Below are 25933 nucleotides of genomic sequence, written 5' to 3'. Positions count from 1 at the left end.
GAATGGAACGGACAGTTTGTGTCACAGCCATATCACGTCATATTATGACATAACTGGTAATCGGTTGCCATAGCAGCAGGTACACAGTGTCCAATCCTATTCTCTCATTTTATTAATGCGTTTACACGCCTACACAGTCTGATGTTACCGATCACTCAAACACGACTCAGTGTGCCAACTGACCTACTGTGACACACATTACACGCTCAAGCAAATCTGAATGGGCCAGCGTTTAATCAGTCCGAGGTCAATTCTGTGAGCTGAGATAAGCTCTGTGTTTAACTGTGTGACATGATTGGCAATTTTATTGAGAGATAAGGAGTCATTGTCGGTAAGAGTTCACCACAGGTAGAGATATGGTCATACGCAGCTGTAGGACGTAGTATTTTAACTAGTGAGGCTGAAACATTATCCAGTCATCTAGTTAAAGATCAAACCTTTCCTGCTGCAATTTCTGCTGTTTGAATAGTTGTCTTTTCTGTAGCACAGTTTCAACATAATCATATCGTTCGTTACTGTAACCTTAAAATATAACCATTATGAAATACCAGTGACACAAAGTGCTTGCTGCTTTAAGTTCTCTTTTCGTGAAACACAAGGGTCAAACCAGGGCAGAACCCAGGAAGTCCTACTCTCCTTCACATACATTGTAGTCTTCCTTAAATTACACGGCACAATTTAACACCTTTTTTACTCATAATTTCTGTACACACTATAATTAGAAACAGTATTTTAGCAAGTATTTTTACATTTATTGTTACATGATCACCTGTCAAATCAATATTGAGCAGTTACTATCTTTGGATGTTATTCTAAATCATTTATCTAAGGTTAACGTTTTCGTATTTTGTTGGCTTTCTCTTTTTCCAAAGGAGTTTTTTCTGATGATTGTTGTTTTGTGTGTTTTTTTTTTGTTTTTCTTACACTGCTGTTCAAAAGTTTGAAATATGTAAGATTTTTTTAATGTGTTTTAAAGAAGTTTCTTATGCTTATCAAAGCTGATTTTTTTGATTTGATCAAAAATACATAATGTAATATTGCAAAATATTATTATGATGTAAAATAACAGTTTTTCTATTTTCATATATATTAAAATCTAATTTATTCCTGTGATCAAAGCTGAATTTTCAGCATCTTTTCTCTAGTATTCAGTGTCGCATGATTCTTCAGAAATCATTCTAATATGCTGATTTATTGTCAGTGTTGGAAATTGTTGTTCTAACTGCACTGTAAAAAGTTAAAATAGAAATCTTTTCTAACATTATACACTGCCTTTTAAAAGTTTGGTGTCAGTACTTTTTTTTTTTTTTTTTTTAACGAAATTAATACTTTTATTTAGCAAGAATGTGTTAAATTGATTAAAAAAGTGATGGCAAATACTTATATTGTAAGAAAAGATTTAAATATTGAATAAATGCTGTTCTTTTTAACTTTTTATTCATTAAAAAAGTCTGAAAAAAGTATCACAGGTTCCAAAAAAATTAAGCAGCACAACTGTTTCCAACATTGATAATAAATCCGCACGTTAGAATGACTTCTGAAGGATCATGTGACACTGAAGACTGGAGTAATTATGCTAAAATGTAGCTTTGCATCACAGGAATGTTTATTAAAATAGAAAACCACTTTTAAATTGTAATAATATTTCACAATATTACTGTTTTTTTTCTGTATTTTTTAACAAATAAATGCAGCCTTGATGAGCATAAGAGACTTAAAATAGTAAAGACTTTAAAGATTTATATTTTATATAAATGCTGTTGTATTTAACTTTTTATTTATCAAAGAATCCTGAAAAAATTATCACAGGTTTCAAAAAATATATATGGCTGTTGCCAACATAGTTAATTCTAATAATAAATCAGCCTATTTGAACGATTTCTGAAGGATCATGTGACACTTAAGATGGGAGTAATGGCTTTGCATCACAGGAATAAATAATATTTGAAAGTATGTTAAAATAAAAATCATTATTTTATGTAATAACATTTCGCAATATTACTGTTTTGTACCCAAACAGATCCCAAACTTATGAACAGCAGTGTATTTGAACTTTAAAGTCACTTGAAATATTGACTTTTTTATGGAATATTGCCATGTGAATTGTCAAAGCTTTATCCATGCACATTTTTTTTAAATTCATGTGCTCTCATAATCTTCAAACCACATTATTAACGTCCCCTCCTCTCAAAATGACATCTCTTCTCTGAGGACGTCTACTTGCAGCAGTCAGCAAACAGCAATAATCCAATCAAAATCAAGTTACACCCTACATCCCCCCCCCCCCCGAAGTATCACTTGGATATATGTTAAAAAAGAGAAGAAAAAAGTATTCTATTTCAAACCTTTCCACTTATTTCTTTCAGGGCACTCCTGCAGATGTCTTGTATAAGGGCACAATAACCCGTCTGATCACTGAGGACAGCCCCAGCAGAGAGAGAAGCAGAGAAGACACTCCTTCGAAGGGGCACGTTGTCTACGAGGGCATCAGTGGACACATCCTTTCCTTTGACCGTAAGTGTTACACAACATGTAAATGCTCATAACCTAATAAAAGCAGAACTTGTCTCTTAGTGTTGCTTGTGTGTTTGGACTCCCAGGGGGTCCAAATTCCAAGGAAGAGGGTCGTGGAGACATGGCTGGGCTGAAGAGGACCTATGACATGATGGAGGTTGGCATGTCTCGTGTGCAACCCATCAGAGACTCACTATCTGCTGCTGAAGGTGAGCATAAGATGGCCTTCTTTTCTAATTGACCATATGCATGGATTACTTCCTTGTTTTAGACAAGCCAGCTAAGTCATTTCCGGTCAACCGTACTGTGTCGCAATAGGAGTGTACTTTGCTCGTTTTCTCTACATTCACAATCGAAGAAAAGTTTTGTTTGTCTAAGAGGACCAAACATTCATGTATACCGTGTCAAGAATGACAAATGCAAGTAAATCGGCTAAATATGCGCTATGAGTCATTGCTATGATTGACAGTAATAACCAGATGAATCATCTGACAAGCTGATGTCAAAAAAAGAGCTGTCCATTAAATGATTCAGACTAAATTCATAGTAACAAAACTACAGCAGTAACAAGTTTGTGTTGGTTAAATATAGGCTATGTAATAGCTTTTACAGTTCAAGATAAAGCTTAAAAGATGTAAGTATTTAATTATATAAAATATTTCAAATTCATATTGAGTGCATTATTTAATTCTTATACCATTAATATTTAACTTATTTAATTTGTAGTGAACTATATATAAGTATTTAAATAATTCACCCTTATAGGCTTTTGTGTCTGAGCTTATTTATTTATTGTAATGACTTTCTGCACTTGCTATACTATATACTTCATTGCGGTAAAAGTACAACAAATTATTATACTAGTATTTTTATAATCGAAAAGCAAGACGTCATGAAAAAACTAGGGCGTTAAATGGCAGCTGCAGCCAATGATTGATCCTCTGCTGCCATCTTCTGGTTATATGGGTAATTTCATGTCATTTTCATCTCAAAAAGACATTTTCCATGAAAAGACATTTTTTCCATGTCGTCTTTATGAATGAAAAGGGAATCTTTGAAGTGATTTTTATTGTACAGCTGTAGAGTTGAAAAATAATAAAAGGAAGTTACTGATTATCAAGAATACGATTAAGATGCCCTTGAGGAGAAGTATTGCTAGCTAGCTAACGTTAGCCTAAACACGTTATGATAGTGTTTAGCTGTCAGCATTTAAATGTACAACTATGCAGGTACTCTCCTGGGATTACCAGGATTTGCATTTAAATTTTATGTTGTTAAATGATATGAAACTGAATGTTCATGCCGCTATCATTTTTTACGATGTTGCAATTATTATTTTTCTCAGTTTCTGATAACAAAGTAGAGTCTCAAGAGTGTCCACCTACATATATAACACATATAAATTGAGCTTTAGCGGAAGTTTACGGGCTGGCTTATCATTATGAGGAAGTTCTAAAGAACGCTCAGTGCATATGGTCAATTCACTGTTTGTCCTTTTTCCAGTTAACGTTGTTTAACTTGCTGTTTCTTTCTTTTGCAGGCTTGATCAGTCGAGCAATGCCTCACGAGCGCGATAGTCCTCATCTACACCACATCCGTGGATCCATATCCCAAGGTCAGTGTGATCTCAGAAACTCTGTCTCAACAGATCACCTATACAAACCCTTTCCTCATTTCCTTCATCTTCTCTTCTTTCTCTCCTAGGAATCCCACGGGATGACTGTCAGCGCCGGGAGGTTAAACAGATGAAAAGAGAGGGTTCCCCATCACCCCATCGTGGGCCTGGTCATCCCAATGACGCTCTTAAATCACGCGCCCATGAGAGTATGGTGACCACCGTCAAAGAGGGAGGACGCTCCATTCACCTTATCCCTCCTGAGGGGGTCGTGATAGGCAAGCCTAAGGAGGGCTCAATCACACAGGTAACTGGCTTTGATTGAGATTTTCCTAACTTGCTGTGGAAGAACAAAAGAACCAAAAACTCTTAATGTTTCTTCTACAGGGCACCCCTCTGAAACAGGAGCCTGCTGGCTCATCCAAGCGTCATGATGTGCGGTCCATCATCGCCAGCTCTCCTCGGCCTTACTCTGGAATGCCCTCTCATCTAGAGCTCAGGCCTGAGCACAGAGGGTCCGACAGGGCCCGCTATGAGGAAGCAGGGAGCAAATCCCGACCTAGCGCTGTGGTCAGCACCCCTAGCTCTCTCTCTCGTACTTCTCCATTGGCACTGAGTGGAGAGCAGAGCAGCAGACCTCACCACAGTCCAGTGGGCTATGAAGATCACAAAAGGTCTGGCTACCCTCAGCCCTCACACAGAGCCTCTCCACTGTCCGGCAGAGAAACCTCACAGCGTGCACATGAAGGTATCATGTTCCCCCACTATCAGTATTGGCATTCAGTAGCTGGTGTGAGTTGAAGGAGGTTTAAATATTCTTCTTCTTCTGTGCGTGTTAGGCAAGGCCCAGCAGCAAGAGAGAAAAGCCACTCCTACTCCACGAGAGATGAGCTCCACCAAATCTCCACTAGCAGTTGGGGAGCACACTGCATCTTTGGCCTATGAGAGGATCCTGCAGGGACTGGGAACTGATTATCGTGACTATCGTGGCCAGATACCTCTACCGTTTGATCCTGCAAGTCTGCCCAGGGGAATCCCGATTGAACCAGGTATTTGCAGTTTAGGAGCACACATATTAGGGTATGAATTTCCATGATTATGGAATACTTAGAAATGTCAGGGAATGTGATTTTCTAGACCAGTAAAATTTTGTAAAACCCCCCCCCAAAAAAAGACTTTAAAGACTTTTCTGTTCATCAAGGCTGTTTATTTAATTAAAAATACAGAACAGTTAATAAATATACTTTAAAATGTAATATATTCCTGTGATGCAAAGCTGAATTTACTCCAGTCTTCAGTGTCACATGATCCTTCAGAAATCATTCTTACATGCTAATTTATTATCAATGTTGGAAACAGTTGTGCTGCTTTATCTTTATATTTATATTTATATTTGGAACATGTGATACATTTTTCAGGATTATTTTATGAATAAAATGTTACAAAAAACGGCATTTATTTAAAATAGAAATCCTTTTTTTTAACAGTTTGGGGTCAGTACATTTTTTTTCTTTCCTTCTTTCTTTGAAGGAAATTAATAATTTTATCCAGAAAGGATGTGTTACATTAATAAAAAAGTGATAGTAAAGGCTTATGTCGTGTGAAAAGATTTCTATTTTGAATAAATGCTGTTCTTTTTAACTTTTTATTCACCAAAGAATCCTGAAAAAGTAGCAAAAATATTGAGCAGCACATCTGTTTCCAACACTGATAATAAATCAGCATATTAGAATGATTTCTGAAGGATCATGGGACACTGAAGACTGGAATAATAATGCTGAAATTTCAGCTTTGCATTACAGAAATAAATTATATTTTAAAGTCTATTAAAATAGTAAACTGTTATTTTAAATTGCAATATTGTTTATAATATTATTTATTTCTGTATTTTTGATCAAATAAATGGAACTTAAGAGCATAAAATACTTCTTTAAAAAAACATGAATTGGGGACTCCTACCAATCCCAAACTTTTGAATGGCAGTGTATATTTATAAAATCATAAAAAAATAGTAATAATACTATTTTATAATAATACATTTATTACTATTAAATGAGTTTAAAATCACATACATGCTACCTTTCAAAAGTTTGGAGTCAGTAAAAATGTTTTGTTTTCTAATTAGCACACTTATTTAGCAGGAGTCTTTTAAATTGATCAAAAGTGACAGCAAAGACATTTATAATGTTAGAAAAGATTTCAAATAAGTATTGTTCTTTTCAACTTCCTATTCATCTAGGAATCTTGAAAAGATTAAGCAGCACAGCTGTTTGCAGCATTGGTAAAACACATTTCTTAATCCCCAAATCAGCATATTAGAATGATTTCTGAAGGATCATGTGAGACTGAGGGCTGGAGTAATGATGCTAAAAAAAAAAAAAGTTAGCTTTGCATCACAGGAATAAGTTACATTTTAAAATGTATTAAAATAAAAAACTGTTGTTTTCATTTGTAATAATATTTCACAATATTATTGTTTTTACTGTGTTTTTAAAAAAACAAACAAACCAGCCCCAAATGCACATATTTGAACATATTTGCAATATATCATATATTATGTAATGTTTGACTTTGTTTCTTGCCTTCACAACAGCGTATTACCTGCCCCGTCACCTGGCCCCTGCCCCTGGGTACCCTCACCCCTACCCACCCTACCTGATCAGAGGCTTCCCTGAAACAGCAGCCCTGGAGAACAGACAAACACTCTTCAACGACTACATTACCTCCCAGCAGATGCACCAGTGGCCAGCCGCTGCCGCCATGGCTGCCCAAAGACCTGACCTGCTCAGAGGCCTCACACCTCGAGAGCAGTCTCTTAACTTAGCCTACTCACCCACACCAAGAGGTGAGCAGTCATTTTTCACTGTAAAGTGCATGAGAGTTCAATGGTGTATTTGATATTTTTTTTGGAGAACTGTTCCGAATGACCTGGTGGAAGCTGTCCTGTAGCTAAATACAAAAAAGGCACTGATACCTAAATATGGGCAGTCATATTAAAAATATATTGAAAACCTGTTATATACTTGATCGTCAGAAGTATATTAATTTTTCTGCCCATTTGCAGGAACATCTGCATCTCCCATGGATCGTATCACTTACATCCCAGGAACCTCTCCAGGTTTCCCCAGCGGAGCCTATAATACCTCTCCCATCTCACCAGGTACAGGGCAGCACACTAACTCAGACACACAACATGATGATTCAAAACTAATTTTCTGTATAAGTGCCATTCACTTCACTTTATAACTCTTATCTTTTAACAGTGGGAGCGTCTCACATGAGCAAGATCCAAGGCAGTTCGTCATCCTCAGAGAGAGAAAGAGAACGAGAACGGGAGAGGGAGAGGGAGAGAGAGAGAGAAAGGGAGCGAGAAAGAGAGAGGGATCGTGAGAGAGACCGAGAGCGAGAACGAGATCGAGAGAGGGACAGGGAGCGAGACCGAGAGAGAGAGCGTGAGAAAGATCGGGACAGGGACAGAGAAAGAGACAAGTCCCTCGGTCATGGTAACGTGGAACATGCCCCTATATGGAGACCAGGTGAGCACTCTTACTGCCTTTTATTTTTAATGTGTACAGCCACTTTATGGAACATCTATGTATCATCTTTGGAAGCTTTTCTCAGCAAAGATTTATGAGATTAATTGTAATTAATTTATCTTATTGACAGATTTTATAATTTCTTTTGTTATTTTTAATTATTTTAGTACCATTTATATACTTCTATAGTATTTATTAAAATGGTTACTTGACTTTTTTAAATATTTTTATTCACTCTTATAAGAGTCACTTCATGAAAATTTTACCGTTTCTTTTGAAATACTATCACCATATCATATAAAACATACAGCAACCCGTCAAAATAAAAATTTGGTTTAACTTGAAGAAACTGTGAAAGAAATATATGATTTATTGTAATGATATTACTCCTATTAATAATAAAATTATTAATAATTATTAAAAAAAATATTTTTAAGGCAGATTAGAAAATTATTTACCAGAAAAAATAAATACGCAACACATTATTTCTGAAAAAAAAAAAAAAAAGAGAGAAAAAAAAAAAAAAAATATATATATATGTATGTGACCCTGGACCACAAAACCAGTCATAAGGTTAAATTTGACAACTGAGATTTATACATCATATGAAAGCTCAATAAATAAGCTTTCTTTTATTGATGTATGGTTTGTTAGGATAGGACAATATTTGGCTGAGATACATCTATTTGAAATCAGAAATCTGAGGATGCAAAAAAATCAAAAAGACTGAGAAAATCACCTTTAAAGTTGTCCAAATTAAGTTCTTAACAATGCATATTACAAACCAAAAATTACATTTTGATATGTTTACAGTAGGAATTTTACAAAAAATCTTCATGGAACATGAACTTTACTTAATTTCTTAATGATTTTTGGCATAAAAGAAAAATCAAAAATTTTGACCCATGCAATGTATTTTTGGCTATTGCTACAAATATACCCCAGCGACTTAAGACTGGTTTTGTGGTCCAGGGTCACATATATATAATTCTAATAAGAATGCCTTTGGTTATTACATTTAACGAAACTATTAAAATGGAATCCATAAAATTAATGAAAAACTGAATTAAAATATAACTGGTAAAAATATAACTGGATTTGAGAATTAATTTTTTTTTTTTTTTTTTTTGGGAAAGACAAAACGGAATTTGGGAAAAATTAAAATGGATTTCATAGGGTCCAAGATATGTACTTTTGTCATTTTTATTAGTTTTTGAGTTTTTTTTTTTAAGTTCTATATAGATTTAATTTTTTTTTTTTGGGAAAGACAAAACGGAATTTGGGAAAAATTAAAATGGATTTCATAGGGTCCAAGATATGTACTTTTGTCATTTTTATTAGTTTTTGAGTTTTTTTTTTTAAGTTCTATATAGATTTAATTTTTTTTTTTTGGGAAAGACAAAACGGAATTTGGGAAAAATTAAAATGGATTTCATAGGGCCCAAGTTATGTACTTTTGTCATTGTTTTATTATTTTTTGATTTTTTTTTTTGTTTCTGTATAGATTCATTTTGTTTTATTTTAGTTTGAGTAATTTTAGTATTTCAAAATAAACATATTTCAGTTTAAGTTCTTTTTTCAATATTTATTTTTATAGATAGATAGATATAGATATAGATTTTTTTTCTTTCAGCTTCATTTTAATTTTACAGCTGTAGTTATAATTGGATAAATAGTGAGTTGTTCAATATCAGTGTACTTTAGCCAATAATCAGTTTGCAGATCAGCATTGCTAAATGTCTGAACTTTTTGTCCAAACAGGCGCACCAGAACAGATGGGTGGCAGCAGCAGCAGTTCTCGTCCCCCGTCTCATCCATACAGTCACCAGTCATCCCCGCTCTCCCCTCGTCCCCAGGACAACCTGCAGCAAAGACCCAGCGTTCTGCACAACACCAGCTCAAAGAGCCTGCCCAACTCTGAGCACAACAGTCCCTCTGTGCTGCGGTGAGTCTCCACTCCTCAAACTGCCGTCTAATGGTCAGTCCAGTGAGATAAACACAGTTGACTCTAATTGGTTTTTCTTTATCTTTCTTCAGGCCACCAGGCTCTGCTCGCTACCAGGGCTTCAGTGGGCACCTTCGGTCTGGTCTAGCCAATGAGGGTTACCCATCTGGTACAGACTCAAACGCTAAAGATCCAAACAGAGATGGGGGCAAAAGCCATGGGCGTGGAGGTCTGCCTAAACATCAGGACCTTTCATCCTCTTCCAAGTCTGACCCCAAGCTGGCTAGCCCCGGTGGGTCATACCCCTCTCCATACAGCCAGGCCTCTGGTGCCCACCTCGGTCTGCCCACAAGTCGAGGGCACCCCATGCTGGCTACCGAAAGCAACAGCGGCTCCATCCAGTCCCGTGGTGGGGATGGCATCAGCAGCGCGTCAAGTAGGGAAAAGACTCAAAACAAAGTGATGTCCATACAGGAACACGAACTTCGAGCACTCGGTAAGACCACCATGACAGCGGCCAACTTCATAAACGCGATAATCATGCATCAAATTTCTTGTGATGCGGCGATGCCAGAGACTGGTGCGCTCGCGACCAACGGCACCTGTGATGGTAAGACGCTCTGGGACCTTTGGGCTGTTAACGCCACCTTCCCTCCCCTCCCATTCCCTCCCCACCCTTCCTGTTCTCTACCAATCCACCCAACACCTTTCCATCCCTCCACCCTTCCTTTACCCCCTGCCCCATCTCCCGCCCCCTTACGTCTGTGGCCTAGTGCACGCTTGTGGTGGTTGGCATTGATCAGAATCAAACCGGTTTCCATATTCTTTCAGGGTTTTTTTTTTTTTTCTTTGAATATGCTTCTACCTATTGCTTTTTATATTTTTTGGCATCTGAAGCATTGCTTAAAGACCACCAAAGGTTTACCTCCCCTTTTGCATCACCTAAACCCATTTGAGCAAATCTAAATTTTGAGGGGAGATTCTGCACGTTTCAGTCCAAACTTCCACAAATGAATATAGTGAAGCTCATTAAATGATTTGAGCTTCTGCTCTCTAACGGCCACAGGCGTATATCTTAGTGGACTGCTAATTCACTCTACGCCCTAACGGTCCAGAATGACGTGTCAGCAGACAAGCTTTTCTTGACCAGCGAGAGATCCTGAGGTGAACTTTAAGAGCTCAGTCATTCAACAGTCATGTGGTTGCTCATCGTTTCATAATGTCCTTATCGGCTTGCCTCTTGTGTTCCCCCTTTATCATCTTCTTCTTTTTTTTTTTAATTTGGGGAACATTCCATAGCTCTTCGTCTTTGCTTCCTGTTTCATTTCCTTTTTTGGAGGGAGGGCACTCTGGCGCTTTGACAGTTTGATAGCTGAATGAAGCAAACAAATTATACAAGTTATAGAGAAAGAGGGTCAAGATTGATGCTGAGATGAATGATTTTCAAGGTGTTTGGTGATTAATGGTTGTTGATCATCTAGATTCTTCCGCCATCTTAATAAATCTACAGCCAAAAGACTAGAATCTCACTAGTGTCGAACACATGAGTATTGCTATTAGAACACTACTGTTCAAAAGTTTGTGGTAAGTGAGAATGAGAAGTGAGAAGTCATTTACCTTTAGATTTACATTTAGTTTAATAACTAGTTTACATGAAGCCATGAGTTGTCAATGTAAATATTATTGCTTTTGTTTATTTTTCTGTTTAATATGTAGTTGGGACCATTAGCAGTTGAGGTTGAAAGCTTACATACATCTTGCAGAATCTGCAAAATGTTAATTATTTTACCAAAGTATAAGGGATCATACAAAATGCATGTTATTTTTTATTTAGTACTGACTTGAATGAGGCATTTCACATAAATGACATTTCACAAAAATTACCCAGTTTAAAAGTTTACGTACTTTTGATTCTTAATACTGTGTTACCTGAAAGATCCACAGTTTTTTTTTTTTTTTGTGATAGTTGTTCATGAGTCCCTTGTTTGTCCCGAACTGCCCACTGTTCCTCAGAAAAATCCTTCAGGTCTCACAGATTCTGTGGTTTTTCAGCATTTTTGTGTATTTGAACCCTTTCAAACTATAACCGTTGTTCAAATGCTCACTGATGCTTTAGAAGTAAAACAATGCATTAAGAGCCAGAGGTGTAAACTTTTGAACAGAATGAAAATGTGTACATTTTTCTTATTTTGCCTCAAATGTTTTTATTTAATATTGCCCTTCAGAAGCTACAGAAGATACTTGTTTTAAATCTTAAAAATGATCTTTAAAATTCCTAAAGTTTTCATCTTCCGTCTCTTAATGCATTGTGTTTCCTTCTGAAGTATCAGTGAGTGTTTGAACCTTCTGTAATAGTTGCATATGAGTTCCTCAGTTGTCTTTAGTATGAATAGATGGATCTCAAAATCATACAGTCATTGTAGGAAAGGGTTCAAATACACAAAATGCTGAAAAAACAAAGAATTTGTGGGACCTGAAGGATTTCTCTAAAAAACAGCGGGCAGTTTAACTGTTCAGGACAAATAAGGGACTCATGAACAACTGTCACTAAACAAAAAACCACAGCATTCGGGTAACAACACGGTATTAAGAATTAAGTGTATGTAAACTTTTGAACAATGACTATTCTTTTCTCTTGTGGACTTTATGTAAACATCTTTGTTGAGAAAAAATATCTTATTTAGGTCAGTACTAAATAAAAATGTTTTGTATGATCCCTTTTATTTTGGTAAAATAATTAACATTTAACAGATTCTGCAAGGTGTATGTACACTTTCAACCTCAACTGTATGTGTGGGAGGCTTTCACAAAAAAACTACCAAAAGGATGAAAAGAATCATTAAGTGGAATTGGAGGCATACAATAGCCCTTAATTAAGTGTCACAACATTTGTCACTCAGCCTTATTTTCACTCATGTCAATGTATACTTTATTTTGTTGTAAAGATAAGAATGAGTAATGTGAAAAACTGGGGAAAATCCAAATGTACAGCTGCAGAAAACTGAAAATATCTTTGACTCCTAGGCCTGGTAATCAAGCAGATATACAGTTTCTGCCTCTCCTACCTTCACAGCTCATTTTAGACACGCATTTTGCTTCTGTTTTATCGTTGTGTTTTTGTTCAAAGCATTTCAGCTAATCGGCACAGTGCTTACACTCCACTACAGTCAGATTTGCCTCCATAATGTTGGCTTGATCTCTGAACACACGTGTGAGCAAGTCACTGAGTACTGTAATCCCAGAGCCTGTATGTGACCACACCGCTTACACACCCGTCTCTGCTCTTACCCTCAGAGTAATCCAGAGACTTCTGCCACACCACACTCAACCACACTTTCATGTCTTCTCTTCCTGTCTCTATGTGCTTCCCTGTCCTCTCTGCAGCTCACCAAAAGGCACTAGAACAGCTGTATGGGGCTGAGGACAGACTTTCTCCAGGTCAGCAGCCACCTTCCATCAAAGGCTCTCAGAGAGTGGTCACCCTCGCCCAGCACATCAGTGTAAGTGCCACAAAAATCGCGATTAAAATCAATTTTGCAAATCAATTTTAAAATCATTTGATCAATTTTACGTTCTACTAAGGTTGAACAAAATTGTCAAAACAATTCCAGGGGGCAATATTATGGCCTTTTATGGGAAATTAATTTCAGACCCTGGTCAGAACCATTTGTTTTGTAGGTTTAACCAGTATCACAGACGGACGAGTGTTGCTGTTCTGAATATAAATACTACAATTCTACAGAATTGGTGCAAAACTGCTGTCCCACCATCAAAAAAATACATTTAAAAAGCATTTAAGAATTCAAATCTTAGATGTTTACCAAGATCCTTCTATTATCTATTGAAACCCACAATAATATTTAAAATATCAGTAAGCTTAATATATATTAAATCATCATTTATTGGGTACTTTCATTTGAGAGGTTGCTGTCCTGAACCCTAAAGCCCTAAATTTTAACTTGAAAATGATTTTGATATAATTTCTTATTGTTGTTTTTAAAAGTATCCTTTTGATTCTTTTAAAAAGTGAGGTTCAAAAAAATACATTTTCTTTGTACATTATGAAACTTTGATTTTAACTACACCCCTACATTTATGATGAGGAAATATTCCTGTGCCCCTCTCTGTCATAGCAGCTACAAAGGGGTGATATATAGTAAAATATAGTATAGATATACAAAAATATAGTATACTGAATTATCAAGTATGTTGTGATAGTGTTTGGTTCAATGGATATTCAAACTAATGAATCCTTAAGTTTTAAATCAGTATGATCAACTTTCAACAACAAATCTCATAAATTACACTTAAAATATAGTTAAAATGTAATTGTTATTGATTTACCACTTTTAATAAAATTTCAATAAAATATCAAAAACATATATTTACAATGTAGATGTAAGCAAAATCTTAATAGGTCAATATAACCTTTCAAATTAAATTATTATTACTGTGTTTTGATTGTGACAAATTTGGGGAGAGGACAAATATTCCAAAACTTTCCAAAAATACAATATGAGAATTAACTACTAGAAATGTGTACCTTAGATATTATACAATTTGCATACATACAAATTTTTTGGAAAAATAAATTTTTTGCAAGACTTTTTCAACTCTGAACCAATTCTGTAGAATGCCCCAAATATGTGTACATGTCACCTGCTTGCACCACCAACTGTATATTTTCTCTTTACAGGAGGTGATTACTAAAGACTACACACGCCAGTCACAGCAAGGCCAGATGGGGGGTCAATCATCTCTACAGCCTGTGTTTGGGTATCACAACTCCCCTGTGCTAGATCTCACCCGTCCTCCCAGCGCCCCCCAAGCCCAGACCCCCACAGACCCCAATGCTCGCTACACCCCAGAAGGCTCTGCTGCTGAGAGGGAGAGAGGGAGAGACAGGTCTCCTCCTCAGAGTAAGGCCTCTCCAGTGAGTCTGGCCGCCGATGGGATTGAACCTGTATCACCACCAGGGGCCATTTCAGAGCCGGAAACACCAGGAGCCGCCTACCCTAATGAACAAGCGGAACAGGGGTGTGTAACATACCATACAAGCAGATGCATTCATACAATAACGATGGGAGTTGGTTCTTTTGAACAGTTTAACAATAAATTGTTCAAAACAACAATTCATGGGTTCTTAGTCTTCTCAGATTCTATCCAATGGACCCTTTTCATATGATGTTAATAACTAGAAGGGCATTATCTCAGCCTGTGAAGAGGATCCATTCTTGAATAAATCAATTTAACTTTCATCCTGTGTTTTCATCACTCATTCTTTGATTTTGTGTCTTAGTATGGGATCTCGTTCTCCGGCCAGTAGCTCTCAACCACCAGCCTTCTTCAGTAAACTGACTGAGAGCAACTCCGCCATTGTCAAGAGCAAGAAGGAAATGATTAAGAAGATGGTGGTCAGCGCAGAAGCTGAATTCAGTGAGTTAATGTGCCTGAATCTGTTGGGTTTTTAACTGACACAGATATATTTGGTCCTGGAGAGCAAAACCAGTCTTAAGTAGCACAGGTATATTTGTAGCAATTGCTGAAAATGCATTGTATGGGTCAAAATTATAAATTTTTCTGTTATGCCAAAAATCATTAGGATATTAAATAAAGTTCATGTTCCATGAAGATATTTTGTAAATTTTTACTACCTTAAATATATCAAAACTTAATTTTTGATTAGTAATATGCATTGCGAAGAACTTCATTTGGACATCTTTGGAGATTATTTTCTCCGCATTTTGATTTTTTTGCACCCTCAGATTCCAGATTTTCAAATAGTTGTATCTCTGACAAATATTATCATATCCTAACAAACCATACATCAATTTAGTGCTTATTTATTCAGCTTTCATATGTTGTATAAATCTCAATTTCAAAAATTTGACCCTTATGACTGGTTTTGTGATCCAGAGTCACATATGTATTATTGTTGCTTGCTAAAAGGCTCAGTCTTATCTCTTCCTGTCTCCTTGTTTTAGATCAGGGCCAACCTGGGACAGAAATCTTCAACATGCCTGCCTCTACAAATGCAGGTGAGCAATTTTACCAGTTGTGTCTTTTCCTCTACAACAGCAGTCAATTTTATTCTACTTTTCTTGAATAAAACTTGGAAAATAGCATTTCACACACTTTTGTTTCTCTTTTAGGACCTGTGAGTGTGCGCAGTCACCCGGCACCAGAGGCCAGCGGTAATACTATAGGTTTAGAGGCTATCATCAGGAAAGCCCTCATGGGCAAGTATGATGAACAGATGGACGATCGCTCGCCGTCCAACTCAGTCAACTCGATGAATGTTGGTGTGCCAGCTGCTGTCGGGCAGCCAGCGTCAGCGGATGGGCGTTCTGAAGACCCCTACTCCCTGCCAGGTGCGCCAAAGAAACCCTTGATAATTCAGCTACCTTAATAGCAGCATGTGTCAAGTTTTGGCAGCATTTTTTAGACCAAATGTCCTCATGTTAAATATTAACAGCATGTGATAGGAAATTGCTACATGATGAGCCTTCAATGCAGTTGTGCTTTCTTATCTTGCGTACTTCTATTTTTTTTTTCCGACTCGACCTGTTCATTTTGGCACCACCCAGTTTTACTAGTTTTTATCAAGTGGTTAGTGAATTTGTGCTGTTTTTTTTTTCTTTTCATCTCTACAACAAAAGAAGCATGGTCTCTCCTATTTACTGGTTGGTTATATGTTTTAGAACAGACCTACAACCTGTTTTTGAGTTACAATCCAACAGCTCAGAATTATTTTGAAAACATTCAGATATCTTTGTTTGTCCAAATATCTCTGATTTGTGTCCTGTGTTTGGATTCAGTTAAATCCAAAGGAGGGCGCTCTAATGGTCGCAAGACTAAGTCTCCTGGTCCTGGTCTGTCTGGAGGAGAGAGACCTTCATCTGTGTCCTCTGTCCACTCTGAGGGAGACTGTAACCGTCACACCCCACTCACCAACAGAGTTTGGGAGGACAGACCCTCATCTACAGGTACACACACAATCACAATATGAGTGAGAAACATATTAAATGTTAGCAAGATATGCCGTGTAAAATATCTGAATCGATTTGGACTAATATTTCTAATCATTATGTAATATATACTACACAAGTAGGATTTGTAATGTTTTATAAAGTCTCAAAACAGTAAAATTTTGAAATATTTTTACTATTTAAATTAACTGCTTTCTATTTGAATGTATTTTAAAATGTAATTTATTCCTGTGATCCAAGCTAAATTTTTGGGTAATTTTCACATGATCCCTAAGAAATCATTCTAATATGCTGATTTGCTGTTCAAGAAACATTTTATTTGGCATGTATGCTTTAAATTGTTCAAAAGTGATGATAAAGTTATAATTTATAATGTTACGAATAATTTCTATTTCAGATAAATGCTGTTCTTCTGAAGAACAGCAACTTCAAGAAACTTGAAAAATATCTATTCAGCTGTTTTTTTTTAGCATAATACATGTTTTTTGAGCAGCAAATCAGAATATTAGAATGATTTTTGAAGGATCATGTGACTGGAGTAATGATGCAAAAAAATCAGCTTTGAAATCACAGGAATTTGAAATCACAGGAACATTTTAAAATGTATTCAAAAAGAAAGCAGTTATTTTAAATAGTAAAAAATATTTAAAATATTTACTGTTTTGTTGTACTTTGAATCAAATAAATGCAGGCTTGGTGAGCAGAACAGAAAAAAAAAAAAAAAACTTACTGTCCAAAAACTCCTATCGTAAATTTTAGGGATGCACTGAAATTTGTGCTGCCGAAAATTGCCATTTTTGGCCGAAAGAGGAAAACGGCTGAATTATGAGCTGAAAATATGAGATTTGTAAGACTATACATTATTTGCATAGTTAAAAAAAATCTGTTAAATCTGATTCTGTTGCATAGAACTGAATAAAAATAATATTGATATTTAATATTACTATGTTTTCTGTCCAATTTTATTGTTTTACAAAATCTGTCAGGGTTTTCCACGAAAATGCAAAGCAACTGTTTTCAACATTGATAATCATAAATGTTTCTTAAACATCAAATCGGCATAATGATTTTCTCATAATGGAGTAATAATGCTGAAAATTCAGCTTTTCATCACAGAAATAAATTATATTTTAAAATATATTCAATAGAAATTTTACATGTGAATAATATTTCACAATTTTACTGTTTTTACTGTATTTCAATCAAATAAATGCAGCCTTGATAATCATAAAAGTCTTCTTTCAGAAACAAAATCTTACTGAATACTAATGTGCATTTTATTTACACTACCAGTTTTTTTTTGCTGACCAAGCCTGCATTTATTTGATCTGAAGTACAGCAAAAACAGTAAATTTAAAAAAAAAAATATTTTTTACTATTAAAAAAACTGTTTTCTATTTGAATCTAGTAAAAAATGTAATTTATTCCTATGATTTCAAAGCTGAATTTTTAGCATCACTACTCCAGTCACATGATCCGTCAGAAATCATTATAATATTCTGATTTGCTCCTCAAAAACATTTACTGTTGTTATTATTATTATTATAGTAGATTTCTTTTAGGTTTCTTTTATATAAATCAGAAGAACAGCATTTATCTGAAATAGAAATCTTTTGTAACATTATAAATGTCTTTATCATCACTTTTGATCAATTTAAAGCATCCTTGCTAAATAAAAGTATGAATTTATTAAAAAAAAAAAGACTCCAAACTTTTGAATGGTATTTCTATTCATCAAAGAATCCTGAAAAAATGTATTCAACTGTTTTAAATATTGATAATAATAAAAAATGTTTCTCAAACAGCAAATCAGCAGGATCATGTGACACTGAAGACTTCAGTAATGATACTGAACATTTAGCTTTGATCACAGGAATACATTTTAAAATATATTCAAATAGAAAACAATTGTTTTAAATGGTAAAAATATTTCAAAATATTTTTTCTGTACACATGAAAACATGAAAAATCTTACTGTTCAAAAACTTTTGACTGGTAGTGTATCTATCTATATTTTCTGATCTTTTTTCCCCTTTATTCCGTCTCTCAGGCCCCACTCCATTCCCCTGTAACCCCCTGACCATGCAGATGCGTCTCCCCAGCGGGATGATGTCGGGACCCTCGCCTTCCCCTACGCAGCAAGGCTCGTCGGCACCTCCGCAGGGCCAGACTCAACCCCGCGCCTGGGAGGAAGAACCCAAACCTCTGCTGTGCTCTCAATACGAGACCCTGTCCGACAGCGAGTGAACAAACACCTCCCGCCGCAGCGTACACTAGGACTGAACGTTTGCTGCTTTATGAACAGAAACTTGTTACTGTAAACAGGGATGTTCGTGAACACACGCGTACTCATGTCCATACTGACATACACTTACGGGAACACACACATATACACACACACACACGTCCATACCCTCCAATACCTCTTCACACATCCATACATACATACAAAAACACACATCCCATGACCCACCCCACTCACACCGTTAGTGGAAGTGCATTACATGGCTGCAGACATGCGTCTGTGTTTGTGAATGCGCACACATGTATTAGCGTGTGCGCCACTCCAGGACTACTTGTAGGATGAATCACTTTTTAGGTTTTTTTATATGAATATATAAATATATATACTTCTATTCGTGTTGTCTTGCAGGCCTTATCAGAGTTGACTCATGGACTCATCTGTTGACGCGTTTTGGAGCATTCCTCATTAGACTGCTCAGGACACACACTCTTATACTGTAATACAACTGCAAATTGTGTTTTTGTGTATGTGTGGGGTGTAATGCAAAGGCTGGATGAATCCTCTGCAGAAATGAGCACCCACACACGAGTTCTCATGTGCACATCTGCAGTCATTCATTACGGTTCATGTGTTGCCAAGATGACCCTGTTGTTGTTGTTTTTATTTACAGATACAGATCTGATGCTGTTGGGCCATCTGAGTATGTGTGTGATCAAACAAGACCTTCAGAGAGGCAGGTTAGCAGAGGTTAGCTGGTTCTGAAGCAGATTTCATTTCATCCTGTAACATTCTGTCCTTGCTACTTAGAGAGTTTACATGGGCGGCCAAACCATTGGTTTACAGGGTACACATAATGTTCATTTGTCGACATCAGACATCATTTTATACTTTAGTTTTGACACTCAGAAGCGACTCTAGTTGACCAATAATTTTCTTTGACTTTTTTATGTACATGAACCTTGTTTGCATGTTTTTTTGTAATGAGCACTTAGTCAGCAAACGGTTCCCGTCGGCCCCGAATGCAACTTTTTACACAGCATTTCTTTGTTTTCTTATACAGTGTTGGTTTGTTTCGTCACCTACCTTGTCAAGTGTTCCACTCTCTAGCGACAATCACTGGCAGAGAGTTGAGCGAGTGGACGTCTCTTTAGGGGAAGCTGCTTTATCAGGTTTGAACGTCCCAACAAACCTGATTTTTTTCACGTCATCTATCTGTTGAAGAGTTAAAGCCATGCTGTCTGGCCAGTCCTTTGACATGACACTCACTGAGAGCTGCTTTACTTTTGCTCTTTGTGCTTGAACGAAAGTTTCGGGATGTTTTTTTGTTTTGCGTTATCCTGCGTAATAAAATGAAGAGGTGAGCGGACGCCGCATCTCGTATAACCTGTAGTCCTTCACTCTGTACAGTTTTAAAGATAATTCTAGTGTTAAGTGCCATGTATTTGACCTATACATTTCTGAAGTTAAAACTACCAAGTGACTACGCACAATTGTTTTTTTTGTTCTTTTTCTCCTTGTTATGCCAGGGTTGTACAATTTGTCACGCAGGCAGACCGCGTCAGTCTCCTTTCCAAAACGCCTCTTTTTTGGACCACCTCGGTGGTGGGGTTACTAATTGTTTTGCATGCATATTAGATGTTTTAATTCGTATCGTTTGACTTTTATTTGTCACATGGTTTTAGTATGAAAGGTATCTTTAAGAGTTCAGACTGCAATACGCATAATTTCCAGACTGTTTTGGAAGCTGATTAAAAGAATAACTTGTGGGTTTTATCTGATGGGGGCTTTAGTTGTTGCTTTGGTGGTCGAAGGCGGTTTTTAGTGCACTACCTAGTGTGGTTTTGTAAAATGGGGCTTTATCTTTAGTCACTTCAATCCCAAATACACTCTCTTCGAGATCCCTGAACGGGGCGTGCGAACAGTACAGTAGCATTAGCTGTACTTTCTTCTTTTTGTCTTCATCTACACAAACATCCCAGATTTTAAAATTCATTCTCTGACATATCACTCCAGACAGTATTGTATTTAGTGGACAAGTCACTCTAAAGTTCAGTGTTTTCTTGTATAGCGAGCCCTCTTTCCTCTATATTGACTGTTCGTTTGACCTTTTTACTGAGGACAGTATTGCACTTTCCTTAGATGAGAAGGCGTACGCGTTCTCGTTTGTAAGTGATAAACGTTAATGAAGCTGGGAGATTAAAACAAATGAAGAGGAGAGAGACGGGAAAACAGCGGTAATCGTCACCCCCTCTTGAGATTGGAAAGGTTAAGTGGGTATTTGGGTGGCATCTGTTTTTGTACAACCATTTTGTGCATATTTCTTGTTTTTTTTTTTTTTCTTTCTTTTTTTTGTATTAAGACCCACTGTATTATAGCGAGGAGTGTAAATAGACCTAAAAGGATGTACATATTTATGTGATTTGCTGCAAGATTGATATTCACACTGTTGTATTTCAACATGGCCACCAGCAAGCTTTGTGGATAGCAGTGTAAAAATTAAACGGAAGAAAAAAGAAGAAAAAAAAAACAGACACTGCCTTAATGTTTAAATAAAAAGCTTATTGCCATTGATTTGTTTGTTGTCTTTTTGATTGTACCAATCAGAGAAATTGTTGAAGTCGTTATTTTTGTCTTTGTGCATAAAAAGTATTCTCGTAGCTTCATAACATTACGGATGAACCACTGATGTCACATGGACTATTTTAACAATGTCCTTATTACCCTTCTGGGCCTTCAACGTGTCAGTTGCATTGGTGTCTATGCAGGGTCAGAAAGCTCTCGGATTTCATCAATAATATCCTAAGGTCTCATGGGTTTGGAACAGCATGAGCGTGAGTAATTAATGACACCGTTTTCATTTCTTTTAGTAAACTATTACTTTAAAGTCATGTGAAAATAAATACATTTATTTTAATAATTTCTATATTCATTAACATACATTGAAAAAGTAGCCTAATCCTACAATGACAATAAGGAACGGTAAACAGTTAAGTTGAACCAAACTGACTTTGAAAGTCATAATTGCAATGACTGTTTGATCATATTATTACTTGTAATATGTCTGCCATAGCCAAATTTAAGAAATAACGACCGTTTCTACAGCCATAGCAAAGAGACAGCAGAGAAAGAGTGAGAGCATCTATGGTGTGTTTTCATGACACGTCATCAGTTGGCCATATTGGTGGCACTAAACGTAAACAATGCCACTAAACCAAATGAAACTCGCAGATTATTGCTGCTGAAAATGGTCAGATATTGTCATGTTTTGACCTGCACTAATCAATCAGACCGGGAAAAACTGCCAAAAGTTATAATAAATCAAGGTGAAGAGTGCACAAAATTTTCTGAGGAACAAAAGGAGTTTGTGGTTGGCCAAACTGAACCAGGATTTCCAGAGCAAGAATCTTGAAAACATTTGGTTGTTCTTATCATTTCCAGTCAGGTAACGTTAGGTAAAATATTAGGCTAATATCTTAATACTGCTCGTATGTATCTTTACCACCTATTAACGTTAGTTTGTCAAAAATATTTGTGCCCTTTCCTGCTAAGTTCTTCTCTATATGATTTAGCAGCTTCCACACGTTTTTTCCGTGGTTTAGAGAGCATAATTAGAACAAAGTATTCAATAGTACAGCAATCAATGCTGCTGTTTACATCCGAGTATCGCAGATATGCCCGCGCATCCGGGTACCTGACCAAATCGTGACTTAAGTGAAGACACACTATTTACCTCAGCAGCAAACCAATCTCGCATTCTCTCGTCTGTAGGCTTATTTGGGTCTTTAACGTTAAAGTTTTATGTCACTTCTACTTTCTGACGTGAAAAAAACAGCAGAGGGCTGTTCCGGGAGAGAAGTCGTCATTAAATAAAGTCGTTATTTTAGTTTTCTTCGCGCACATAAAGTATTCTTGTACTATTTTAACAATGTCCTTACTACGTTTCTGGACCTTGGACGTGGTAGTACCCTTGCTGTCTATGGAGGGTCAGAAAGTTCTCGAATTTCATCAAAAATATCTATATATTTGTGTTCTGAAGATGAACGGAGGTCTTATGGGTTTCGAACGACATGAGGGTGAGTAGTTAACGACAGAATTTTTCCTTTAAACTAATATTTGTCATCATAACAGTTACTTAGGGTGACCATACGTCCTCTTTTACCCGGACATGTCCTCCTTTTTGGCTATAAAATTATGTCCGGGGGGATTTTGTAAAATATCATAAAATGTCCGTTTTTTTTTTTTTATTACCTCATTTCACTGACCGTCATTAATGCAGCACTTTAAATGCAGTTGTCCTCTTTTTGGATTCTCAGATTATGGTCACCCTAAGTTACTCAAACAAAACGTGTTTTTATCATTAATACTCTGTTATTCTCCTAGTTCCTAACTTATATCGATAAATATACCTAAATAAATAAAATGGATACATTACAAACTTGACCGCAGATTAGTGAATATAAATTTGAACACTGAGAGATGTGCACTGGTTAGTACGGTAAGGTTAGTTATGGAAATTAAGAAATTCAAAGAATGTTTGCTTGGCATACTAATTTGTGTCTGATTCAGTAATTTTTATAAAATGACTAATTCTGTTACGTATTAAGTGAAAGATTATGGAAATCAATTTGTCAAAAGGTTCAGAAATGCTGTCCACGTTTAACCTACAATCGGGGGATTACTAGCAGAACCTGCAATAAAAATATATATCTCTTCCCTGCATTATATTTGTAGGCATCAGGACACTTGTTGAGCACTAGATGGCGCTGCTGACTGTCATATGATCTCAGAATCCAGTCAGGCTGTTTTCTGCAGATCTTTATGACAAAAGACATTTAACAGACAACTTGTTTTATGTTGCTAAAAGAATGAAAAGCAGCTTTGGAGGAATTGTTTAGAACATTTTTCAGTATGTCACATATGTAAATATATTTGTTATTAAATATATTTACAAAAATATATATTTGCTAAATATATTTAAGTAAATATATTTACAAAAATATTTTGTATTATATCTAAAAATGTGCATATTTATTAAAATATATTTCAAATATTTCAAGTATTTTCACTACATTTTAAATATTTTTACATTTTGCTATCAATATTTTAAATCAATCAATCAATGTCACAAAAGTAAAAAAAAAAAAAAAACCTTTGTTGTCTTTAGAGAGACCCACAGAGCACAAAAATATACTTTCAAATATGTTAATATATTTGAAAATGACAAAAAGGGCCAAAATATTTTAAATTATATAGAAAATTCTGCTGTTCTTTTGCATGTTTATTAAAATATATTTTAAATATTAAAATAGTTCCACTATATTTTAAACATTTGTAAATATTTCTATATTTTGCTCTACATATTTTAGTTTAAGAAAATACATTCACGTGTCACAAAAGTAAAACAAAAAATGTATTTTGTTGTCTCTAGAGAGACCCACAAGGCACAAAAACATTTTTAATTATGTTATTAAATATATTTCAAAATGACCAAAAAGGCCATATATATACATATATATTTTTAAAAAAAGCCTATATATATATGTATTTGCTAAAATAAAATTATGTTATTAAATATATTTCAAAATGACAAAAAATTATATATTTAAATAAATGTATTTCATAAAAATATTTATTGAAAAATTGGCAATTGTTGGCATAATTATGAAAATTTATTTTAAATATTACAAATATTTCCACTATACTTTAAATATTTTTTATATTTTGATTTCAATATTTCAGTTCAAGAAAATACATTCACATGTCACAAAAGGTAAAAAAAAAACCTGTTGCTGTCTATAGAGAGACCCACAGGGCACAAAAGCATATTTTAAATATGTTATTAAATTTCAAAATGACAAAAAAAAGGCCAAAAAGATATATATTTGCTAAAATCTAATTATATATTTAAGTAAATATATTTCCTAAAATATTTAAAATTATATCTAACAATTGGTCGTTTTTTTTTTTTTTTGCACATTTATAAAAATATATTTTAAATCTTACAAATATTTCCACTATATTTCAAATATTATTAGAATAATATTTATGTTTATATTTAATATTATTTTACATTTAATATTTAAAATTACAATATTTATAGAAAATTATGTAAATTGGGACAAATTTTGCCACTGAGATGACTGGAAAAAAAGAATCCTGAATTAACCCCTAATAAAGCTTCATATTTGTTTAACGCTATTTGAAGTTTCCTTCCTTTATGATGATGCTCAGAGTTCATTGTGAATCATTACAATCCACAAATGCATTTGGTTAACTGCATAGCAAGGGAAATATATTCACATTAGTCCTTGTAAACACATCACATTTTAATTAGCCAACTGTTCTTCTAGGTGTTAATGGGAAATGTCTGTTTTAGCAGCCTATTAGGTATGTTTTGTGTTTCTGTGCCTTACTGTTCACAGAAGAGTGAAAACATTCAACATTTTAAGTTTAATAGCAATAAAGTGGGCAAACACTTTAAGTGGAAACACTTAGTTTAAGCACAGTCTCCATCCTGTAAAGCAAATTCAAAGAATTGCTATCCAATTTCTTGAGTACCAGTTTCTTTCTAATGACTCAGTCAAGACGATTCGCCAAATGTTTGTGAATCATTAGACTGGAGAACTTTGTCTGAAAGTTAAACTGTAAGACGTGGGGAAAAAGTAGGCAACATAATCTTTTGTTGAAGCAGGAGGAAAACATACACAAAAGACTGGAGCAAACTGACACTAAATTCACATAGTATACAATTTATACACAGCTTTTGTGACCATGTAAAATAAACATGTTGCATTTACGTTATTAAACTTGTTCAGTGTGAGATATTTACTTTATACACTACCAATTTTCAGGTTGAATAAATTTTAAAATGTACTTTATTCCTGTGAATTTTTTTTGTTAAATATATAAATATATTTTAGCAAATAAATATATATCGTTGGCCTTTTTGCCATTTTGAAATATATTTATATATAAAATATGAAATGTGGGTCTCTCTATGGACAACATTTTATTTTTTATTTTTAACTTTTGTGACATGTATTTATATTTTCTTAAACTGAAATATGCAGAGCAAAATATAAAAAATAT

General features: G+C 35.2%; 1 protein-coding gene across 1 annotated transcript in view; it reads left to right on the top strand.

Annotated features, from left to right (window-relative positions):
* Positions 1-21415, top strand: part of ncor2 (nuclear receptor corepressor 2) — a 57815-nt gene extending 36400 nt beyond the window's left edge. Inside the window, exons 20-37 of the mRNA XM_073819610.1 lie at positions 2367-2514; positions 2601-2723; positions 4055-4129; positions 4219-4436; positions 4517-4877; positions 4969-5178; positions 6723-6974; positions 7194-7289; positions 7393-7665; positions 9427-9610; positions 9703-10220; positions 12995-13110; positions 14307-14647; positions 14910-15046; positions 15595-15648; positions 15763-15981; positions 16429-16596; positions 18650-21415. Of these exons, the coding sequence (XP_073675711.1) occupies positions 2367-2514; positions 2601-2723; positions 4055-4129; positions 4219-4436; positions 4517-4877; positions 4969-5178; positions 6723-6974; positions 7194-7289; positions 7393-7665; positions 9427-9610; positions 9703-10220; positions 12995-13110; positions 14307-14647; positions 14910-15046; positions 15595-15648; positions 15763-15981; positions 16429-16596; positions 18650-18846 (3690 nt within the window). The 3' untranslated portion in view covers positions 18847-21415. The remainder of the gene's footprint in view (positions 1-2366; positions 2515-2600; positions 2724-4054; positions 4130-4218; positions 4437-4516; positions 4878-4968; positions 5179-6722; positions 6975-7193; positions 7290-7392; positions 7666-9426; positions 9611-9702; positions 10221-12994; positions 13111-14306; positions 14648-14909; positions 15047-15594; positions 15649-15762; positions 15982-16428; positions 16597-18649) is intronic.
* Positions 21416-25933: the final 4518 nt, after the last annotated feature.

This window comes from Garra rufa, chromosome 15 (assembly GCF_049309525.1).
Source record: "Garra rufa chromosome 15, GarRuf1.0, whole genome shotgun sequence".
NCBI lineage: Eukaryota > Metazoa > Chordata > Actinopteri > Cypriniformes > Cyprinidae > Garra > Garra rufa.
Note: the sequence above shows the minus strand (reverse complement) of the source record. Positions and strands in the feature narration are given on the sequence as shown.